At 45.5% G+C, this 21269-nt stretch overlaps 1 protein-coding gene across 1 annotated transcript; it reads right to left on the bottom strand.

Moving 5' to 3' along the window:
• Window positions 1-18308: 18308 nt before the first annotated feature.
• Window positions 18309-20892, bottom strand: LOC109774843 (uncharacterized). Its single transcript, XM_020333610.4, has one exon. The coding sequence runs from the start codon at window positions 20843-20845 to the stop codon at window positions 18470-18472; it is 2376 nt and encodes a 791-aa protein (XP_020189199.1). The 5' UTR covers window positions 20846-20892; the 3' UTR covers window positions 18309-18469.
• Between the last annotated feature and the right edge of the window lie 377 nt (window positions 20893-21269).

Here is a 21269-nt window from a genome sequence, read left to right as displayed (position 1 = left end):
AATATCTGGCACTAAGAACACAGCATCGGGAGCAAGCACCTGGCCACAAGGGTCCAGGGCGCGCCCACCCCCTTGGGCGCGCCCCCCTGCCTCGTGGGCCCATGGTGGCTCCCCTCCACTTATTCCAGCAACCACACACTCTTTCTTCCTCCCGAAAAATCACCAACCAGCTCAAGCACGAGTTCTAGCTCATTTTGCTGCGATTTTTGATCTCCTTGCTCAAAGCACCTCTCACAAAACTGCTTTGGGGGATTGTTCCTTGGTATGTGACTCCTCCAATGGTCCAATTAGTTTTTGTTCAAGTGCTTTATTCATTGCAAATTTGTTCTGCCTAGGTGACCATGTTCTTGAGCTTGCATGTCAAACTTTTATGGTCCCAAATAGTTCTAATGCATGATATAGGCTCTAGGCACTTGTGGGAGTAGTTGCTATCAATTTTGTTGAGTTTGGTTCACTTTTATTTGAAGTTACTAAAAATTTCAGAAATTTTCAGAAAATGATGAAGAGATTTTTGAGGGGCTCTTCGAGCCGAAGCTTGAAGGATAAGCAAAGTGAAGAAGCAGAGAGGCCCAAATATAATTTGCCTCGCACCGCGGAGGTTCGGCCGTGTGAATGGCCTTGCGATGATTTCTTGAGAGCGGCAGGGATTTATGATGATTTTTAGGAGTTGGCTGAGAATGCAGGTCTCGCCGACTTCCTCCGCGACCAACGCGAACAGTATCTCTTACTCACCAATACCTTTGTGAAAAATTTTCATTTCCATTCTAGGAGGTCACCACCTACGGTGGATTTTTATTTATATGATGAGTATAAGGAGATGACCCTTCGCAAATTCTGTGAGGTTTGTAAGTTACCTTTTCCGGGTTTCATAGAGGAACCACATCGTAACGATGTGGAGGGGTTTATTGATACAATTGCTGTCGGGGAAACGAGGAAGGTTTTCGACGCACGAATCACTAGCATACACTTTCCTGTTCTACGTTACTTTGCTATATTTGCTAGTAGGTGCTTAATTGGTCACGGAAACTGTGGAAACCTGAGTGTCCCTGATATTATTATTTTGTGTCATGCCTTGTTTCGTGATGACACATTTAGTATGGGCGCTATTGTTGCAAAGCGGTTAAATCTTAACCATACTAAGGGCCCCATCTTGGGAGGCATATTCGCCTCGCGCCTCGCTGCATACTATAACATACCTATTAGGCACTATGAGAAAGAAGAAAAATTGCTGCCTACTGTTTTTCTAGACTATAAGAGTATGGTAGCGCATGATTTTATTGTTAAGAATAGGGAAAGGGCGCTTAAATACAAACTGTTATTTGATAAAAATCACCCTGAGACTATTACCTTGCCTGCTCCTTCCTTGTTTGATTTATCTGCAGGCCAGTATCTCGTTCCGCTGGAGGACATTCACGCCTACCGGAACCCTACATCAGCTACAGAGCCGGAGCCGGAACCACAATTTGATCCTCCACGACAGTCTAATTACCAGTGGGATCCGGAGGTGATTGCCAACCAGTGGCAATTCGAGAGTTCTTCATAGTACGACCCCAATTATAACTATGGATATCCGCCAGGCCAGCCGTGGCAATAGACCAACTTAGGCCAAAAGCCTAAGCTTGGGGGAGTACGTATTTCTCACCTACATTACATTTACATTTACACAATCATTGCTATATGTCGGCGCTCATACTTTTTCACTGTAATATCCATGCTAGTTTATTTTCCTTTTTATGCTTTCTTCTTGTGTGTTTGAAAAACATTAAAAAAACAAAAAAATTAGTAGTAGCTTTTAGTTAGTTTACTTTCTTGCTCTAGTAGTAGTAATTAAAAGAAAACCCAAAAAGATTTTATGTTCTTCTTTTGCTTGTTGGGAGATTTCCCGTGTAAATAGTTTTATTTCTTTTCTTTCCTTTGGGGGTCGATAGGAGAAGACCATGATGAAAATGTTGAAGTGGCTCTCATATGCATTATTGTTGATTTAACCAAGAGCTCATATTGCCTTGTCTTCTCCTGTTTATTGAATGCTCACAGATTCCAGCTTAGTCCAATGTACGTGCACTATTATTATTATTCACATCGTTCGGTCGTACAAGTGAAAGGCAATTATGACGATATATGATGGACTGATTGAGATGAGAGAAGCTGGTATGAACTCGACCTCTCTTGTTTTTGTAAATATGATTAGTTCATCGTTCCAGATTCAGCCTATTATGAATAAACATGTTTGCAATGACAATTAGAGATTATAGTTGCTTATGCCATGCTTAATTAGCTAGGAGTTTATAATGGTTTACCTTGCGTGCCAACATGCTATTAAAATGGTTGTGATGTGGTATGATAGGGTGGTATCCTCCTTTGAATGATTCGAGTGACTTGACTTGGCACATGTTCACGCATGTAGTTGAAACAAAATCAACATAGCCTTCATGATATTTATGTTCATGGTGGATTATATCCTACTCATGCTTGCACTCAATGTTTATTAATTTTAATACATGTTCATGACTGTTGTCGCTCTCTAGTTGGTCGCTTCCCAGTCTTTTGCTAGCCTTCACTTGTACTAAGGGGGAATACTGCTTGTGCATCCAATCCCTTAAACCCCAAAGTTAATCCATATGAGTCCACTATACCTTCCTATATATGCGGTATCTACCTGCCGTTCCAAGTAAATTTGTATGTGCCAAACTCTAAACCTTCAAATGAAATTCTATTTTGCATGCTCAAATAGCTCATGTATCAACTAGGGCTGTCTGTATCTTCCATGCTAGGCGGGTTATTCTCAAGAGGAGTGGACTCCGCTCCTCACTCACGAGAAAATGGCTGGTCACCGGGATGCCCAGTCCCATGCTTTATGCAAATCAAATCGAAATAATTGCAAACAAAACTCCCCCGGGACTCTTGTTAGTTGGAGGCACTCGTTGTTTCGAGCAAGCCATGGATTGATGCTTCTTGGTGGAGGGGGAGTATAAACTTTACCATTCTGTTTGGGAACCGCCTATAATGTGTGTAGCATGGAAGATATCGCCATCTCTTGGTTGTTATGTTGACAATGAAAGTATGCCGCTCAAAATATTATTTATCTCTAATTTAAAGTCGAGCTCTGGCACCTCTACAAATCCCTGCTTCCCTCTGCGAAGGGCCTATCTATTTACTTTTATGTTGAGTCATCACCCTCTTATTAAAAAGCACCAGCTGGAGAGCACTGCTGTCATTTGCATCCATTACTATTAGTTTATATTGGGTATGACTGTGACTGGATCTCTTTTACCATGAATTACAATGTTTAGTCAGTCCTTGATCTTCAAAGGTGCTCTGCATTTATGTTTTGCGGTCTCAGAAAGGGCTAGCGAGGTACCATCTTGTTATATCATATCATGATTGTTTTGAGAAAGTGTTGTCATCTGAGATTTATTATTATTGCTCGATAGTTGATTATGCCATTGACATGAGTAAACATGAGACCTAAGTGTTATTGTGAATATGGTTAGTTATAATCTTTGCTGAAAACTTGAATGCTGGCTTTACATATTTACAACAACAAGAGCAAACAGAGTTTGTAAAAGTTTTTCTTTATCACTTTCAGTTTATCAACTGAATTGCTTGAGGACAAGCAAAGGTTTAAGCTTGGGGGAGTTGATACGTCTCCGTCGTATCTACTTTTCCAAACACTTTTGCCCTTGTTTTGGACTCTAACTTGCATGATTTGTATGGAACTAACCTGGACTGACGTTGTTTTCAGCAGAATTGCCATGGTGTTATTTTTGTGTAGAAACAAAAGTTCTCGGAATGACCTGAAACTTCACAGAGATTATTTTTGGAAAATATAAAAAATTCTGGCGAAAGAATCAAGGCCAGGGGGCCCACACCCTCTCCACAAGGGTGGGGGCGCGCCTGCACCCCCTGGGCGCGCCCTGCCTCGTGGGCCCCCTGGAGCTCCACCGACCTCAACTCCAACTCTATATATTCGTGTTTGGGGAGGAAAAAAACAGAGAGAAAGATTCATCGCGTTTTACGATACGGAGCCGCCGCCAAGCCCTAAACTCTCTCGGGAGGGCTGATCTTTAGTCCGATCAGGGCTCCGGAGAGGGGAATCCGTCGCCATCGTCATCATCAACCATCCTCCATCACCAATTTCATGATGCTCACCGCCGTGCGTGAGTAATTCCATCGTAGGCTTGCTGGACGGTGATGTGTTGGATGAGATTTATCATGTAATCGAGTTAGTTTTGTTAGGGTTTGATCCCTAGTATCCACTATGTTCTGAGATTGATGTTGCTATGACTTTGCTATGCTTAATGCTTGTCACTAGGGCCCGAGTGCCATGATTTCAGATCTGAACCTATTATGTTTTCATGAATATATGTGAGTTCTTGATCCTATCATGCAAGTCTATAGTCATCTACTATGTGTTATGATCCGGCAACCCCGAAGTGACAATAATCGGGACCACTCCCGGTGATGACCGTAGTTTGAGGAGTTCATGTATTCACTATGTGTTAATGCTTTGGTCCGGTATTCTATTAAAAGGAGGCCTTAATATCCCTTAATTTCCGTTAGGACCCCGCTGCCACGGAAGGGTAGGAAAAAAGATGTCATGCAAGTTCTTGTCCATAAGCACGTATGACTATATTCGGAATACATGCCTACATTACATTGATGAATTGGAGCTAGTTCTGTGTCACCCTATGTTATGATTGTTACATGATGAACCGCATCCGGCATAATTCTCCATCACTGATCCAATGCCTATGAGCTTTTCACATATTGTTCTTCGCTTATTTACTTTTCCGTTGCTATTGTTACAATTACTACAAAACCCAAAAATATTACTTTTGCTACTGTTACTGTTACTATCATACTACTTTGCTACTAAATACTTTGCTGCAGATACTAAGTTATCCAGGTGTGGTTGAATTGACAACTCAACTGCTAATACTTGAGAATATTCTTTGGCTCCCCTTGTGTCGAATCAATAAATTTGGGTTGAATACTCTACCCTCAAAAACTGTTGCGATCCCCTATACTTGTGGGTTATCAAGCAGCCTCATGGTTGTCTGTCTAGCAAACACTTTTGTTTGAATAAAGCTCCAAGTTCACTGAAAAAAATGCTCACGCTTCCTCCTGTAGACTGTATCCGTTTTCTCTCCCTTCCTTTTTTGCAACTCTGTTTTTTAACACTCCCAATATATTAATCAATTTAAAATATTCATAGAGCAGTTCATCACAACATATGCACGCAGGGCGGAACACTATTGAGAAGAACACCGTCGGACCTATTGTCAAAACTAAACTTTGCAATCTCACGAGCCATCAGCCTTGCGATTGATCTTCAAGATCTCAATATTTTTAATAAACCTAATGATAGGAAACCACTAGAGGGACCTGCCAAAAGTTTTATTTGCAAGATAGGAAACCACAAAAGAGCAATCAGATTCTACAATAATTCTACTTCATCGACACCAAAGCACGATCCCACGAGGAGATGATGACTTTTTGTTTTTTGAGAAGGGGATGGTGACTTGGTCAGTATTATTTCTAGCAATAACCCTCACACTATCAATATTAATACTCTCCAGAAAATTGACATCAACATTTATCTTAATGAATTAAGAGGTAAGAGCCTGCCAAACCCCTTCATTTTTACGTTCTTTGAATTAAAGTAGTGCTTGAGGTTAATAATAAATGATTGTTGGTAACTTAACTAGCTCCTGAGAATAATTTGTGATATAGCTTGCTCCTATATGTGTCATTGACAACGTTCTAATGTCACAACTTTTTTTATCATGCACTCTTACAAGGTCATTTCTTCTTGTTTGTTTTTGTGAGCAGAGCAACCTCCTTCTGGATGACAAAAGAATTAGGTCCAGATAATTCGTTCTTTGAGCAAAGCAACTTTGTTGGGGATGCCAAAAGAAGTTTCAGTTTTCTTACTAATGCGGCAATTGGTTATGATAGAACAATGTCAGTTTTCCTTATGTTGGTTTTGTACTAAACATAATCATTTATGAAAGACCTTGAAAGAACTCTATACAGTATGTTAATCAGGAAAATCATGTAGCTTTTTGGGCGTTCTCTCCTAGTATTACGACCTTAATCCTCGTTGGGTTTGAAAGAAACTGTGTTAAACATGGTTATGAGCTTATTGGATCTTAAACAAACTACATTACATGTGTAGTAATTTTAGTAGCTAGACATGCATACTCTGCTATGTTAGATTTAGGAGAAAGAGTTGTTTTATTCATTCATCTGGATTTTTTTGTCTATAATGCTGATCTATTTTTTCATCTTTTGATCTTCTTTGCTTCAGTTGTGCTCTTGTTACATTAACTCAGCATGACGGAATGTTTTGTGCTAACATGATTCATGGTTGCAGGCTGCCGCGACAGAAAACTGGGAGCCCCCTAGGAACAAAATAAAAAAGGTCCCAACCTCATGTTGATGCTTATCTTAAAAAATTGGCATGAATTTTGTTTCTTACATATATTTGTCAATGGTTACCTTTTTTAAACAAGCTATAGCTTCTACAATGGGATAAGGCCTCACATGAGTGACTGAAAAATCGTCCCTTTTTAAAATTTACCTGATAGTGTTGGGATTTAAATATTTCCTTTTCGGTAACACATTCATGATTCATGTGACATTCTAAAGTAATGCGAATTTGTAATGAATGAATTACACTTTTGTGCAGTACGGAATGATCCTGCCTTTGCCCTTAATACACCTGATGGGCAATGTCATCATCAACATGAGTTTGGTCTCCTTGACGCACACGATCGAGGCCATGGAGTCCATCTTCCCTATTTCTACTATCTGTCTTGTTCCTCGGGCAGGTATTTGGTTTCAGACTTTATCAAGTGGTCTGTCCTGACAAATGAAATGTGTGGAAATAGATAATTATTAGGTTATTCTATTCTGGCGGACATCTTCTTTACTGGTAGTAGGTTCTCTCATGCCGGTTTTTGGTGGAGTTATACTGGCATCTATGACTGAAGCTTATTTGACTCGTTAGTTGTAACCTTCCCATTTCTGAAATTTCAGTGTCAAATGATTGGGAAATGTGTCACACTATCCAGTAGTTCAGTCAAGCTTATTCACTACCGGTCCGGAAAAAAACAAACCAATAGTTCACATTAGTGGCAATTGAAGAGATGTTTTAATTTTTTGAAGAGATTGTGGTTAGGTTACAAGCGTATACATTACTGGCAATGCGAATAATAATAATAATAATAATAACAATAACAATAATAATAATAACAACAATAATAATAATAATAAATACCTTTTCCAGTTATTTTAGCTAAAATAATGCAGACAATTTTATTTATTTTATTTGCAATCCAAAACGTTGGTTGTACTTTAGTCTATGGAAATTTATTTATTTATTGTGGTCTTATTCTAAGCCATCTTCGATCATGTATACTGGCTGCGTATGTACTTTGGGAAACATGATTGGATTTTGGGGTGCCATGGCTTCGAATCTTATAGATCAGTCGTGATCTTGCTGACAAAGAGGAGATAGAAGACAAGGCAGCGGATATGGTCTCTGCAAGGTAGACAAGGAGTTTGCAACATGCTGCAATATTGAGTTGTTGTTTCTTGTCTTATGCTCACGTCAAATTTTGACTTAGTATTAATGTCAGGTTTAGTCTTTGTATAGTACCTAGCGGAAACATGTCACAAATTCAAAATATACATACCTTATTGCTGGCTGTACTGAACTCATGACATCCATTTCATTTATCTAAAGTGGAGCCAAATATTACCTCTTCAAACACAATTAGTTCTTAGATATAGGATATTGTTATCACATTCTACTGGTTAATAGAAAATGCAGTGCTTCTCCGACCATTGTTTACATGCATAATTTCTCTGTCATAGAATTCTGAACTATCACTTTTTAGGTACTTGAGAATTAACAGCCTAGGAAATTTTGGCTCTCTCCGTCATGCATGAGGTATGTGCGAGGTTGAGGTTAGGTTATTGATGCTACTGTTTCACTAGTGTATTACAATATCTTTGATGACCTACTAATCTTTTGTTTGAATTCATGCTTGTATAGTATCCTAAAGATTTATATTAAACTACAAAAATATGTATGCTCTGTAGCAACGGATGGGCAATTAACTTACGATGGATTCAGGGAAAGACATCATCCAGTTAACGTCTAGCGGGGGCAAGGAGCCATGAACGTGGTTGCACAAGACACCAATTTACCCGGAGGTCACCCTCGGCACCGAAAATCGACCTGGGAGGGCCAGATCGATGACACGGATCGCCCGAGGTAGAAATCGTATTGTATGAAGCCCATGGCACCAAAAATCGCCATGGGATGGCCATATTGATATCGTCGCTGAATCGATCCGGCTACTCACCGTGATATATATGTGCTCACCGCAGCTCATAACAGATAACCGAGGAGGGGATGGGCGACATAGCAATTGATGGGAGGGGAGGGGATGGTGAGCGTGGATGGAAGGTGGCAGCGACATGCCACGATGGGGAGATATGGTTGCAGCAACGCCGTGGCAGAGAGTACGAGTGAGAGGGGTGGTTGCGGTGAGAGAATCGGTTGCGAGGGGGACACGAGGTCCATTATGCTAGAGTCAACACGAGGTCAGAAGTTTTGCGACAAGGAAACTATCCAAACGTTGGCAAGATTATTTGATAGCTGGCCTAGGATAGACAACGACATCTGATCGTGCAACATGATAAGTAAAGTATTTTGTCTATTGTTATCATGGTTTATTGTTGTTTCTAAAAGCTCCACTTGTAGATTTATCTTCCCTATGCATCCATCGGTCGATACATTTTATACATCATCAACAAAGAGGCACGTCGTCTATGTATTATGGACCCTATTCAAACATCACAATCGTTAGAGGATAAAAATTTGAGGCATGCACTGAAATTAAAATGTTTTGCAAGGGATTTCAAAGAAGCACTCGAAATAAAGCTGCCTGGTTGAAATTCCGATATATCTAAATGGTAACATTTATTTCCGTTTGGTATTTCAACGAGTATAGACGGGTAATGAATTCATAATAAAAATATTTATTTTTGTTATCACTATATTCTTTATATTATTAATTTAAAAAATTATAGGAATGTGTCTGGCTATTTTGTTTTTCATTTTATGCTCTGGTGGAACGGTAAAGAATTGGTCAAGCCGGTTTGCGGGGGTGAGTATTGCCCGTTACATGTTTTAGACCTTCGGCGTGAAATTTTTATACTAACTACATATAATGTTTGTGCAAGATATGAGTTGAGGAAACAGTTTTTATTATACTTACTAAAACATCGTGAGAATGAAGCTAAAGGCAACTTTCCTGATATGGTGCAAGAGTTTTTTAAGCGCATCATCTGGATATTGATATTTTGTAATAGATGTTAAGGTCGAACATCGCTCAGTTTGTTACATGCACATGTCGTTAATCTTTCTTCTTGTTATCAATTTACATTGCAAAATTGGACTTCAGTTATTCAATAATTGTGTTTGTGTTATATTGTTTGTACGTGTGAAATTTAATATGTAAATCTTGCAAACTATTTCAAAAGCCTGTGGCAACGCATGGGCACTCTACTAGTATGAGAAGAGGATATGAGAAGAGGAAATCACTGAGAACAAAAAGGTTGTCCAGGTTAGTTGTCATTTGGTCATCAGACGTGCTCTTTTCTTTTGGAACCCCAAAAATTACTTTGTCATATCTGTCGTATTTGTATGAACAAATTCATCGGTCCAAAACTATCTTTATATCTGTTCTATGACTTGGCTTTTTTATGCATATTGTTTCTTCGTGTTGAGATGTAGATACATATGTGTATTTCTTGTATAACAAGCCCTCCTCCTTCCATGTATAGTTGAGGACGTGGCTATCCTTTGTACTTATATATACGTGCATATTGCACCCGATCAATATATCGTGAGTTGCATAACCTTCTACATGGTATCAGCTTTCCTCCGATCCTCTACCCTAGCCGCGTCGCCGTCGCTTCCCAACCGCCGCCACTAGTTCCCTCGCACGCCCGCGCCGCCGACTACTCGCCGCCGCCGTGCCACCTTCCCCACTGCTTCCGCTCCCGCCCCCGCGATCACCTCGCGCCTCTCCCACCCCTAGCCACTACAAACCCTAACCCGCCCCGGCCGCCCCTAACCCTAGCTCCTGCCATGTCGGGATCCAACCTCTCCGACCGGTCCGCCGCCTCTACTCCTCCGGCCGTGAAGCCGCCGAATCCCTCCGACTCTTCCGCCGGCTCCACCGCCGCCACTCTTCCCGATCCTGCCTACATCCGTGATGTTCCCATCGAACGTCGCGTTCCGGTCATCCTCTCCCACAACGAGGCGAATTTTTATGCTTGGAAGACATACTTCAATCTCCTCTTTCGTGAGTATAACCTGCAGGACCACATCGACGGCACAGCCAACCTCTTCGTCCTGAACCGTGACGCCGACTGGCTAGCGATCGACGCCACCATCATCAGGTGGCTCTTCCTCACCGTGTCCAAGGACATCTTCCACACCGTCGTTCGCGACAAGGATGATGCATGCACGGTGTGGAACAAGATCGTCGGCCTCCTCACCGACAACAAGCTCCAACGGATCGTCTTCCTGCAGCAAGAGTTCTTCGAGTGCCATCAAAACGACTCCTCCGTCGACGCCTTCTGCATGCGTCTCAAGACCCTCTCCGACGAGTTCAATGACATCGGCTTCAAGGTGGGCGACGAGTTGCTCCTCTCCACCCTCACCGCCGGCCTCAATGAGGATCTCGGCAACGCCGCCTCCAACCTCACCCTCATGGCGAACCCTACCTACGAGCGAGCGGTGGCTTATCTTCGTCTCGAGGAACGCCGGTTGAAGCATCTTCGCTCCCGTGCCGTTCATACCGCCTTCGCCGCTGGCTACTCGCGCGGTGGCCCCGCGCCCTCAGGCGCGCCTCCCGGCTCCCCAGCGCCGTACCAGGCGCCCCGGCCACCGGCGCCTTCCGCGCCGCAAGGCGCCTACGGCGCCCCCTACCAGCAGCGGCCACCGGCTCCTCCTGCGGCTCTTCCTCAACAACCGCCGCAGCAGCAGCCCCAGCAGCAGTAGCGCCAGAGGCGCCGCGGCCGCGGCAAAGGCCAGACGCAGCAGCAACAGCCGCGCCCTGGGCCTGTCCAGCAGCAGCCGACGCCGCCTTGGGGGGTGGCCACAACCCCTGGACAGGGTTTGTGCACGCCTACACCATGCCCATGCCCCGCCCACCAGCTCCGAGCCTCCTTGGGCCCGGTCCCTCCAGCCATCAGGCATTCTTCGCCGGTCCGCAACCCGGTCCGGTCGCTCCACCGGCCTACTACTCTCCTGCTCCGGTTGGCTATGGCAGGCCAACCACCAACACAGGCGTGACCGGCTCCTCCGGCTATCCCGCGCCGGTCTCTTATGATCCGGCCCTACTTGCTGCTCTTCATCAGCAGCCTCCGGTCGGGGCTTATTCCGGCGGTGGCAATTGGTTTATGGACACTGGTGCATCTTCGCACATGGCCGCTTACCCGGGTAACCTCTCTTCTGCGTCTCCTATTCACACTTCTTCTCGTATCATTGTTGGTAATGGTGCTGGTCTCCCTATCACTCATATTGGTTCTACCAGTTTTCCTTCGAACTCTAGACCACTTTATCTCAATAATATTCTTGTGTCTCCTGAACTCATTCAGAATTTAGTCTGTGTTCGTAAACTTTCTCGAGATAACTCTGTAATTGTGGAATTTGACGAAGTTGGTTTTTCTGTTAAGGACGCCCTCACCCGGATGGTTCTTCACCGCTGTGACAGTCCCGGCGATACATACTCCGTCCAGCCTCCATCATCTTCACATGCTGGACCAGTTGCACTCTTCGCCGGCGTTGATCTTTGGCACGCCCGTCTCGGTCATCCTAGCTCCACCGCTCTTCGTCACATTATTAGGGATTTTTCTTTTACATGTAATAAAACGGATGCGCACTCTTGTCACGCATGCCGTCTGGGCAAACATGTTCGCCTTCCCTTTAGTGCTTCATCCACGGTTGCGTCGTTACCCTTTGAGTTAATCCATAGTGATGTCTGGACCTCTCCTGTTGCTAGTAATACTGGATTCTCATATTATCTTGTTATTTTGGATGACTACTCTCACTTTGTGTGGACCTTTCCATTACGTAAGAAGTCCGAAGTTGCTGCCACTCTTACGGCCTTCTACTCTTACGTGTCTACGCAATTTGGTCGTCCCATTCTAGCTTTGCAAACTGACAACGGAAAAGAATTCGACAACACCACCATCCGCAATCTTCTCTCCACACATGGCACTGTTTTTCGTCTTACCTGTCCATATACTTCACAGCAGAATGGTCGGGCGGAATGCATTCTTCGCACTCTTAACGATTGCGTCTGTACCCTCCTCTTCCACGCATACATGCCATCTCGCTTCTGGCCCGACGCTCTCGCTACTGCCACCCTACTCATTAACCTTCGTCCCTGTCGCACCCGGTGGAACTTTACACCTCACCACCTCCTCTTCGGGTCTCCTCCTTCATACGACGGTCTTCGTATTTTCGGTTGTCTTTGTTATCCTAGTATTGCCGCCACCTCTCTTCATAAACTTGCCCCTCGTTCCCTTCCGTGTGTCTTCCTCGGTTACCCGGCTAACACCAAGGGCTATAGATGCTATGATCTGGTTTCCCACCGTGTCATCACATCCCGACATGTTTATTTCGACGAGTTGTGTTTTCCTTTTAAACAGGAACAGCAGGCGGCTTCTTCATCGGCGCCCGGCCCCTCTTTGGCCGACCCTGTCCGCCCTGGCTTTGCCCCACGGCGTAGGGCGCCCCCTGGGCGCACGGCACTCCGGCCCGGCCTCCACGTCGGCCTCCACGCCGGCCTCCCCGGCTGCTTCATCGCCGGGCCCCGCGCCGGCCTCTGCGCCGGCCTCTCCAGCTGCTTCATCGCCGGGCGCCGCGCCGGCTTCTGAGCCGGCCTCTCCGGCCTCTTCTTCGCGGGCTTCAGCGCCAGCCTCGCCGGTCTTGCCGGCTGGTGTGCCAGCTCGCCCGCCGGGATCGCCCGCTTCTCCCCCGACTTCTTCGCAGCCGGGTGTGTCGCCGGCTTCTTCACCGCCGGGTTTGGCACAGGCCCCGGTGTCTGCTGTTGTGCCACCACCCGCTGGCCCTGTCACTCGGTCGCGCCTGGGTGTCCATCGGCCGAGCACTCGCTACCCTCCGGATGAGTACACCTGCGTGGCTTCGACGTCTTCCTCGTCACCGTCACCCCTGCCGACCTCCGCCCGTTCCGCGCTTCGTGATCCCATGTGGTTCGCCGCGATGAAGGAGGAATTTGACGCATTGCAACGCAATCACACTTGGCAGCTCGTTCCCCGTCCCCCTCGGGCCAACATCATCACCGGGAAGTGGGTGTTCAAGCACAAGTTTCATCCGGATGGTACTCTTGACCGACACAAGGCCCGTTGGGTCGTTCGGGGTTTTCGTCAACGAGCAGGCGTTGACTTCACAGATACTTTCGCCCCGGTTGTCAAACCCGGGACGATTCGGACTGTCCTTCAGCTAGCGGTCTCTCGCTCCTGGCCCGTGCACCAGATGGATGTTTCGAATGCTTTTCTTCATGGGCATCTTGAGGAACAGGTGTTCTGTCAGCAGCCGACTGGGTTCATGGATGAGTCTTCTCCGGATCATGTGTGCTTGCTTTCTCGATCTCTGTACGGGCTCAAGCAAGATCCTCGCGCGTGGTACCAGCGCATCACAGCATTTCTTACTCAGCTTGGCTTCCGCTCCACTCGCTCCGATGCTTCACTATTTGTCTACCACCAGGGTGATGCTACTGCTTTTCTGCTGCTTTATGTCGACGACATCATCTTGACAGCATGCTCGACTGCCCTTCTTCGACAGCTCACAGATCGTCTTCGTGCTGAGTTTGCCATTAAGGACTTAGGTCCTCTGCACTATTTCCTCGGGATCGAGGTTATTCGTCGAGCAGATGGCTTCTTTCCTCATCAGCGGAAGTATGCTCATGAGCTTCTGGACCGTGCCGGGATGCTTAATTGCAAACCGGCTGCCACACCTGTCGATACGAAGGCCAAGCTCTCTGCTACAGATGGTTCTCCTGCTTCAGATGCTCCATTCTACAGGTCGATTGTTGGTGCTCTTCAGTACCTCACTCTTACTCGTCCGAAGCTCCAGTACGCTGTTTAGCAGGTGTGCCTTCATATGCGTGCTCCCCGTGATGCCCACTGGACCGCAGTCAAGCGCATTCTGCGCTATATCCGTGGCACCATGGATCTTGGGCTGTCACTTCAGGCTTCATCATCTATGGATCTGACGGCTTATTCTGACGCCGATTGGGCCGGCTGCCCTGACACGCGCCGCTCGACCTCTGGTTATTGCGTCTATCTTGGACCATCACTTATCTCCTGGTCGTCCAAGCGGCAGCCCGTTGTCTCCCGCTCCAGTGCTGAAGCGGAGTACCGCGCCGTTGCCAACGTCGTCGCCGAGTGTTCCTGGCTTCGTCAGCTTCTGCATGAGCTCTTGTCTCCGGTTGACAAGGCCACGATTGTCTACTGTGACAATGTTTCTGCGGTCTACCTCTCTGCCAACCCGGTTCATCATCGACGCGCCAAGCACATTGAGATTGATATCCATTTTGTTCGCGAACAGGTAGCTCTTGGTCATGTACGCGTGCTGCATGTCCCTACGTCTCAACAATTTGCTGACATCATGACAAAGGGCTTGTCTACCGCGTCTTTCGAGGAGTTCCGATCCAGTCTTTGCGTCGACCATGGTGCCGCTTCGACTGCGGGGGGGTGTTGAGATGTAGATACATATGTGTATTTCTTGTACAACAAGCCCTCCTCCTTCCATGTATAGTTGAGGACGTGGCTATCCTTTGTACTTATATATACGTGCATATTGCACCCGATCAATATATCGTGAGTTGCATAACCTTCTACACTTCGTATATATAGTTGGCCCCCCTTGTGTTTTGGTCACGCTCCGGCACTGCATATCAGAGTATCTAATTAAAGGAACTAAGTTCCGGAAGGAAGAATAGATCTTAGTGTGGATGGATCTCCCCTCAAACATATACCTCGATTCATGTTCTAAGTTCAGAAATCAATGATGGACCCCTTGATGTAGAAGCGAATGGCAGCAGCTGGTTGTCGCGATGTATGGAACGACGGAACCGGAGAGCACCGAGCTTCTAGCAGAAACTGCTCGATGAAAGCCGGCAAAACTGCACACCTAAGTTTTGATTCGAGGTAGTTTGGCCTACACTGAGGCGGAGGAAGTTGAGCCAATTTTTGGCAGCCTTTTCGCCAGCCCCAGCCCTACCTCTCCTCCTGTCCATTGGTGCCTACTCCACGGCCGTTCACCTCTGCACCGGTGGAAGAGGTGGTTGAGCTCTCATGGTCAGAATTGGACCCGAGGATCCAGAGGCATGTTAATGCATGCTTGCTAGCATACATGCATGCATGCATTTTCCGTACGTGTGTGTGGGACATGATGGTTGTAGTTTTCTGTACGTGCATTTATCAAGCTGAGCTGCTGAAGCAGACTAAAAAAATTTGACATCAAGCTTGCCGATCTCACCTAGCAAAGTTCTCCGCCCTCTCCGACTGTGCACCTCGACGCCCTCATCAGGTGGCTGTACTAAGTAATCCATCCTCTTCTCAGTCGCTAATTGTTGTTCTTGCCCCAATTGCTGATGGCAATGGTGGGTAATTTTCACAGATTTATGCTGAAAAAAATTTATTGCAAAAAAATGTTGTCGTTTCTTATTATGTTGAACTTTTTTTGCGTAATGGCAATGGTGGGTAATTTTCACTGATTTATGTTGGAAAAAAAATTGTCTCCATCCAACGGTTATGATTCCGTTTTCTCGAAATAAGCGGACAGATCTTTCTAATTATTGTGGAATTTTCTAAAATATTCTCTTTTATCTAGTGATCCCATCAAATACTTTTTATATATAATAGATACTAATCTTGTATTTGAAAAATGTTAAGAAAGGATTTGAAAAATGTTGACCGTGTATTCTAAAAATGTTAAACTCGTATTTCAGCAAAGTTAATCGTGTATTTGAATAGTGGTCTCCACACATATGATAAATTTAGAGTGAAAACGAAAACAAAGAAAAGAAAAACAAAAATGCAAACCAAAAAAAGGAGAGAAAAGAAAACAAACAAAAATGACTAAACAAATGCAAAAAGAATGAAAAACAGTAAGAATCAATAAAGAGACTAATAATAACAAAAAAGACATTGAAAAGCAAGAAAGAAACAAAAAACCAAAGAAAAAAGAAGGAAGTGAGTAGGAAATGAAAAACCGATAAAAACAATGAATAAACACAAAGAAAAAGCAAAAGAAAACACAAAAAAACTAGAGAAGAACCAAACTAAAAAGAAAAGAAAAAAGGAATAGTTCTGGATAAAACCGAATAAAAATGAAGCAAAAAAGAAAAGAGAAAACCCAGTAAAACTGGGAAACCAGGAAAAACTAGTGGAAATCTGGCTCGTTTTGTCTCAAGTAGGTCACATCCTTGTACTATGTCAGGAACACAATGCTAGCTCGCTGCCTAGCACTACAACGATTATTGAGGACAACAAGGATCGAATCCCCTACGATCTCCCTTTTTATTTGCTTATTACCATTTTAGTGTTCTTGAGTGGGCCGACCTAGTTGCCTGCGCGAGTCGCTATTTCCTTCAGCGAGAGCAGATTCCATCTCGCTTAAGGCGAGATATAGCTCCTGCGGAGGTGCGTGGCCCCCAATTTCTATTTTGCACCTTTAGTGTTGGTTATAGACTATTGTGCAAACCGACGCACAAGCCCCCTCCGAATTTGCACGTCTCTGTGCAAACTGGTGCACAACCCCCCTCCGACTTTGCTTATCCCACTTTTTCTAATCTTTTTCTGCAACCTTCAAAATCGACATATGTCAGATTGGAAATGTGATCCTCATTGTTCAACACCGAATACAGTAACCACCTAGGAGACCTCACCTGCTATGTCTAAGTCATTTTTTCTTCTTTTGTTGTGCCTCAAATGTAATGCTAAACAAAAACTCTAGTTTTCCTTCTCTTTTGATTTTTTGGTCTATTTTTTCCTTGGTTTTCCTTTGGTTTCTTTATGAAAATTTATTTTTCCTGCTTCCGCTACCCTTTTTCTTTCAAATGCACGAAATTTTTAATAATCTGATTCTCTTTCAAATTCATGAACCGTTTAACTTCACAAACTTATTTTCAAATTTTACCAACTTTGTTTTCATTTTTTGCTAACTTTTAGTGAACTTTTTACGAATTTCATAAACTTATTCAAATTAATAAATTTGTCAATATTTTTGCAAAATTATAATAATAAAATCTGTAAACCTTTTTTCATGACCGATAAATTTTTTGAATCCTTGATTTTGTTTTTCAAAATCGATGAACTTGTTTCAAGTCCGTGATTTTTTCCAAATTTGGGACCTTTAAAAGAAGGATGATATTTAAAAAAATGATGAACTTTGTTTAAAATTTGAAAACTTTTTTCCAAACAATTATGAACTTTTTGTAATTGCTAATTGTTTCCTCAAATCCATGAAAAATCAGGATTTTTTCTTAAATTCAGGATTTTTTTTCCAATTCGTGATTTTTGATGCAAATTTATGTTTTTTAGAAACCTGTTTTTTTTTCACGAATTTGTAAAATTATTTGTTTTTCCTTACAAATAGGTATGTGTTTTTTTTCAGAACCAGCAGCTATTGGTGTTTTCCTAGATAGTGAGGAGTGGCTGAGGTTATTTTTTCATGGGGGTAACCAGCGAATGAGGTGGCTCGCGAGCGGGCGAGCGTAGCCGAGCGATTTTTTTGAGTGATTATCCTCATGGGCCAGCATAAGTGTGGCATGAGCGCCAGTTTCCAAAACATCATATGACGCCAGGACACATCATATGGCCAGACCTAGTAGGAGACTAAGATGCAAGCAGGAAGCGTTAGTAGTTACTTTAAGCACTTATAGAAGTAGTATGCACGCTATATTATCGCCATAGATTTTTGTTTTTGCCCTGAAGTCTATGAGAATAATTCTTTGGCCCAACTTTTTACCTGAGTACAATGGTTGATCATATTTGATTCCAATTAAGATTCGGTTCTTTTTGACCTTTTCTCTATATTACTAAATTATTTGGCGCATATAGGATGTGTGCCTACCCCCGAGAGCACAAAATTCGCGTCCCTTGTGTGTGTTGCTTCATCATTGTGTTTTCTTCTTCTGCCCCTGGCCATGGCAACGACAGTACAGACATCACTGCCGACTCAAGAAATGAAACCCCAAACCGTTTGTGATGATGTCACACATAAACTAAAAAAAGAAAACATCACACACACACACACACACATGGCAAGCCGCAAGCCAGCACAGCACACTTCATGCACACGTACCACGAGATTAAAATAGATACAGACCGACCTAGATCCATCTATAATCTATACAATAACGTCAGTCACACGTTCAATTGCGACGTGCGCCCGTGGTATATCGGCTGGACGGCTTATGCCGGCGTGCGAGGCCAGCGCCCAGAGCATGGTGATGAACTCGCCACCCTTAACTAGCAGTTTCTCGTGCCCCATTATACAACCATCGTCATTGGATGGCGCGACGTAGACGACGAGCTCCACCCAAAGATTTGCCAGCAGCTTCCACACCGCTTCCCCAGAATCCTTGGCATCACGAGCTTTCTTCTCCAGCTTCTTTGCTAACTCCGCGCCTCTTTTCACGACATTTCTTGGCATGCTGCTCGGCTGCTCTGGGGCGCCCATGATCTTGTTGTACCGGGTGTTGACGCACGGCGAGAAGTAGCAGCGCCAGAACCCGAGTACACCACTCAGCTCGAGCATCATGTCCTTGAACACGAGCTCCGTGCTCTCCTGGTATTCGGGGAGCAGCTCCGGGTGGATGGCCACAAGGTAAGCGCAGTACTTGGACAGGCTCTGAGCCTGAGCATGATCATCAGAGGTTGTGGAATGCATCACCTCGAAGAGGCTGGTGGCGATGTGCCAAGTAAGGATAACCTCGGCGACACTGTCACTCTCGCAGAAAGGCAAGAGATCCGTGTGGTCTGCAAGCGCGAACCCGCCTCTGCTCAGTGTAAGTGAGGTAGGGTTGCCATGAAGGTCGTGCAACTCGTTGGCGAGATATTCCATGATGGAAAGCTTCACCTGGTCCGGCACAGGCATGGCTGGTAATGGTATGATGGGCAGCGTCACGGGGAGCGAGAACGAAAACGGCATTGCTAGCCAGCAAAACCTCACCACACAGAGCTGGTTGAAGCTAATGTGTGGGCGATGCATGATGCTTCGCATCCCCGTGATGCCGTGGATGGCCCAGTGGAAGACGCGGCCAAGGCGCCCGTCGGGTTTCACAGCGTACTTGCATAGCAGTGACACCATGAACCAGTCGGAGAGCACAAGGACGAGGAACTCCCACACTTCCTCGTAGACAACCATGAGGAATAGGAGCGAGGTGATGGAGAAGTCCAAGAAGGAGAAGAAAACTAAGCGGGAAGTAAAGATTTTAGGCAGGCACCCGGTCATCATAGTGGTTACGCTGAAGAAAGTAAAGTAGTTGTCGTCCTTGATGCTGTCCCGGGCGTAGCCGATGTCGCCGTTGGTGCAGAGGACGATGAGGACGAGGCAGAGGACGAGGACGAGCATCGGGAGCAGCAAGTAGTTGGCGAGCAGGAAGAAGGGACTTGCCAGGACGACGGGGACGACCGGGTGGTAATACTCGCATAGGAAGCTGAGCTCGTCGTTGGTCAGCCGGAACAGGGCCTCCGCCGTGTCCGTGCTTGCCCCTGCTGTCTCTTTCTCTATGTCGGTGCGCATACCTTTGAAGATGAGTTCCCGGTAGCTGCGGGTCTCCGCCGCGGTCATTGCCGGCAGGCGCTCGAACCTCCGGCGCAGCAGCTTGAAGAGTGCAAAGGAGAGGCAGAGCTGCCTCAGACGTTTATCTCCGTCCAGGGAAGAGATCTCGGCAAGCCCCCAGATCTTGCCGACGGTGACGGCGGCGGCGTCGCTGGTTAGGCGGTAGCCATCCGGGCTGGCCTGAACCACCAGATTCTCTTCTTCCATCACCGCGTACTTGCACCTCCTGAGTAGCTCGTCTCCATCCAGGCTATGGTGACGGTGCTCCATTTGATCTTCTTCGAGCACTTGAGCCATGTAGGAGGTGATGAGCCTAGCGTTCTTGCCTACACCGTAGGCAAGGGAGCGTTTCCCGACCTCGGTGAAGACGATCCTCTGTACCAGCCTAGTGGCACAGAGAAGCCAGAGGATGCCCAGCATGGACCGCTTGCCAGCATCATGCAGGTGGAAGAAGACGAAGCTCCCCAGCAAGAGGACACGCCCCACACGGTCCATGGTGCCGGAGTAACCCTGCATGTGGATCTCCTCGGCCTTCTTGCGGAGGAGCTCCACAAGGAGCATCCAGATGAGGATGAGCCGGGCTCGCAGGGGCAGCTCGTCCGTGAACTTGGAGCGGGCGCCACCGGTGGCGTTCCTGGCCTCGGAGAAGAGGTAGGACATGACGGGGAGGAAGAGGGAGAGCGCGGAGGTGATGAAGAGGCGGACGCTGGGGTCGAGGATGGCGCTGACGTCGGAGAGCCTGCTGAAGAGGTTGAGGTTGAAGAAGAGCGCTGCGAGGACGAACATGATGATGGAGGTGAGCAAGGTGCTGGTGTGGTTGAACTGGGCGACATAGGAGTTGGTTAGGTTGTAAAAAATGGTCGTGTTAAAATCTGTGTAGTCGTGTGCGACGCAACTGTGCAAGATGTCACTATTGGTATTAAAGTGCAAGAAGCCCATGTCGACTTGTGCTCTAGCTAGCTCACCTCATCTCAGCTCAGCGCGCGCGTACATATATATATATATATATATATGTAAGCAGATCAAGCACTCCCAACACAGTGCACATGAGAATGCATGCGAAGGTTCTCTTGAGTGCTTGCCATGATGACCTCACATGCATATGTAGTACTAGTTCTTTACCACTTTTTTCTTTTACCGGAGAAAAGGAATTTAACTCAAGGGAGCAGTACAGAAAACTAAAAAGACACTCTCTCTTTCTGTGTACAGCCTTCAAACCAATATATATAGTTCTAGACACAAAAGAATTCTTCATATTTTTTAGGCAAGAACCTTCTGTTTTTCATCTAACTAAAAAAGTGGCCCGCGCATTTCATCTGTAGTTGAATTTATTATTGTGGACATAATAAAAGTGAAGTCTGAA

The sequence above is a fragment of the Aegilops tauschii genome, chromosome 5 (assembly GCF_002575655.3).
Source record: "Aegilops tauschii subsp. strangulata cultivar AL8/78 chromosome 5, Aet v6.0, whole genome shotgun sequence".
Taxonomy (NCBI): Eukaryota; Viridiplantae; Streptophyta; class Magnoliopsida; order Poales; family Poaceae; genus Aegilops; species Aegilops tauschii.
Note: the sequence above shows the minus strand (reverse complement) of the source record. Positions and strands in the feature narration are given on the sequence as shown.